This window comes from Silene latifolia, chromosome 11, assembly GCF_048544455.1.
Source record: "Silene latifolia isolate original U9 population chromosome 11, ASM4854445v1, whole genome shotgun sequence".
Lineage (NCBI taxonomy): Eukaryota > Viridiplantae > Streptophyta > Magnoliopsida > Caryophyllales > Caryophyllaceae > Silene > Silene latifolia.
In genome coordinates, this window is record NC_133536.1 from 150,219,714 (window position 1) to 150,221,833 (window position 2,120).

The window sequence follows — 2,120 nt, forward strand, 5'->3', positions numbered from 1 at the left end:
AGCATTTAAGAGTGTATGTAAATGTACTTACATGCACAAGCGTGGTAAAAAAGAACCGCTTCGGAGTACCAAGATTATTTTCTTCCTCTTTACAATTCAAATATGATGACCAGCAATCAATTACAACACTCGAAACATGTTCAGATGGCTTTAATGACCACAAATGCATTCGCGTTGCGAAATAAGTCTTGTACAAATATAAGTGCTCACTAGAGCAAAAAATATAACAAATTACTTGTCAGGTGTGAAACAGTGAAAATGACATACATAAAATGGTAATTTAGCAAGTACACATTTCAGATTACCTGGAACGACGATTGTTAGTGCCCCGGTCACTGAAAACATAATCAGCCACTTGAAGGTGCACCGCAGTAAGAGGTGTTAACACATTGGTGTCATCTTGGATAGCAGAAAACAACGGATCAAAACGAGATGATTGTTGCTTATTGCTGGATAGAGGTATATAATAAGGACTTGCCATGAAATGAACCCTTTTGGTAGCTGAAGAAGATTCACCAGTGACAGGGCGATCCCAGTTAACCCCTTTAGCTGCGGCTAACCTTGCCTCACTCTCAGCAAAGTCTTTCTTCAACCCTAAATCGAACGAAAATTCACAAGTGACAGTTACAGATGAATTTCTCCACTTAGCACATTGTTCTCTGTGATTAGCACGAGCAAGTTTCAATTTGTACGCTTTCTCAGCTGCATTTGCTACAGCAATAAACTGTTCATCCTCATCTAGTGTGCTGGATTCCCACGGCGGTGCACACGACATATCTTCGGTACCACCACCATATGTCAAATATACAAATTCAGTTGCTGAATGGGCCTGTTTGACACATTCTTCACCTGGGAAACATTGCAAACCAACCGCGTATTTCTCATCTAACACAACCATATCTTCCATGACTCTCTTTGCTGAAGCAGTGTAGTCGTCTGCAAACTCCTGGACAAGGCACAGTATGAAGGTACATCTTTAGTACTATGAAGGTACATCTTTAGTACTATGAAGGTACATCTTTAGTACTATGAAGGTACAAAGAAAATATTTCAAAGTGAATCTTGAAAAGGAATAGTGAATACTTCGAGAATCAATGGATATACCTCCGGAGACGAGTACGAAATTGGAGATTTTGTATCGGTACTAACATCCCTCGACACTCTCCGCACTTTTTCAACCACTTGTCTACATGGATTAGAAAATCTAATTCTTTCCATCGGTCGACCTTTTACACGACCAAGACCAAACTGACCAGCTTCTATCTCCTGCTTTTCCCTTGAGAAAAGTGCAGCAGATGTCCAATTCAAAAGAGTATAGTAATCTCTTTCTACGAATCATTTTTCATGGACAACACGGTCAACATAAACAAGCTGCAAGTAAAAACAGGATTATGACTGGAAAATGGCAGGTTTTAAAACCATAATAACTAACAATAAATGTAACCCAGAAGATTTGTACCATTAGAAACAGGAGAGGTCCACCAAAGTGATTCTTCTTCCCCTTCTTGACCCAATCCTTTTTGTTATACCGCAAACTCTCCATGACAAATTGACATCAATCAAGTGACCAATGGCGGACACATTCCTCAAATGATTTTAGTACATGGTGATTGACGAACGCTTCGATTGTTGCGCATTAACAAAGACACGGCAAGCACCACAAAATTAATCTTAAATTGATCACTGTAATCATCATGACAAATAATATGCTCTGCAAGGGTCTTGATATCCATTTGACCATCAACATGAAATTGAGCTTTCTAATGCGCGCGAAAACGCATCACATTCTCGCATCTTCGTCACTACAAAGATGAAAGTAAAACATGTTTTCCTCCAATTGGGAGGCCAACAAAGATCATGAATACAAGAAGCGAAAACACGAAAGCGCTGTTTATCAGGTAGAATGATGAAATCCGAATACGGGTTGTAGTTCTCAATTAACCAATAACCAAGGCGTAAAGGAAGCCTTGTAACCCTTAGCCAGAACAATGAAGAAAAACCAATCTCTTCCAGAGCACACCATTGATTGTAATCAAGGTGTCGAAGGACATCAACAAAACTTTTAGGTGACATCCGGGTGGTAATACGGGAGAACGTTGGAGTACGATCATCAACAGTAG

General features: G+C 39.7%; 1 protein-coding gene across 1 annotated transcript; it reads right to left on the reverse strand.

Moving 5' to 3' along the window:
• Nucleotides 1-301: 301 nt before the first annotated feature.
• On the reverse strand, nt 302-1,520 carry LOC141614142 (uncharacterized). The gene is made up of 3 exons (XM_074432899.1): nt 1,460-1,520; nt 1,105-1,371; nt 302-946 (listed from the first exon to the last, which is right to left on the reverse strand). The coding sequence occupies exons 2-3, from the start codon at nt 1,216-1,218 to the stop codon at nt 302-304; spliced, it is 759 nt and encodes a 252-aa protein (XP_074289000.1). The 5' UTR covers nt 1,219-1,371; nt 1,460-1,520.
• Between the last annotated feature and the right edge of the window lie 600 nt (nt 1,521-2,120).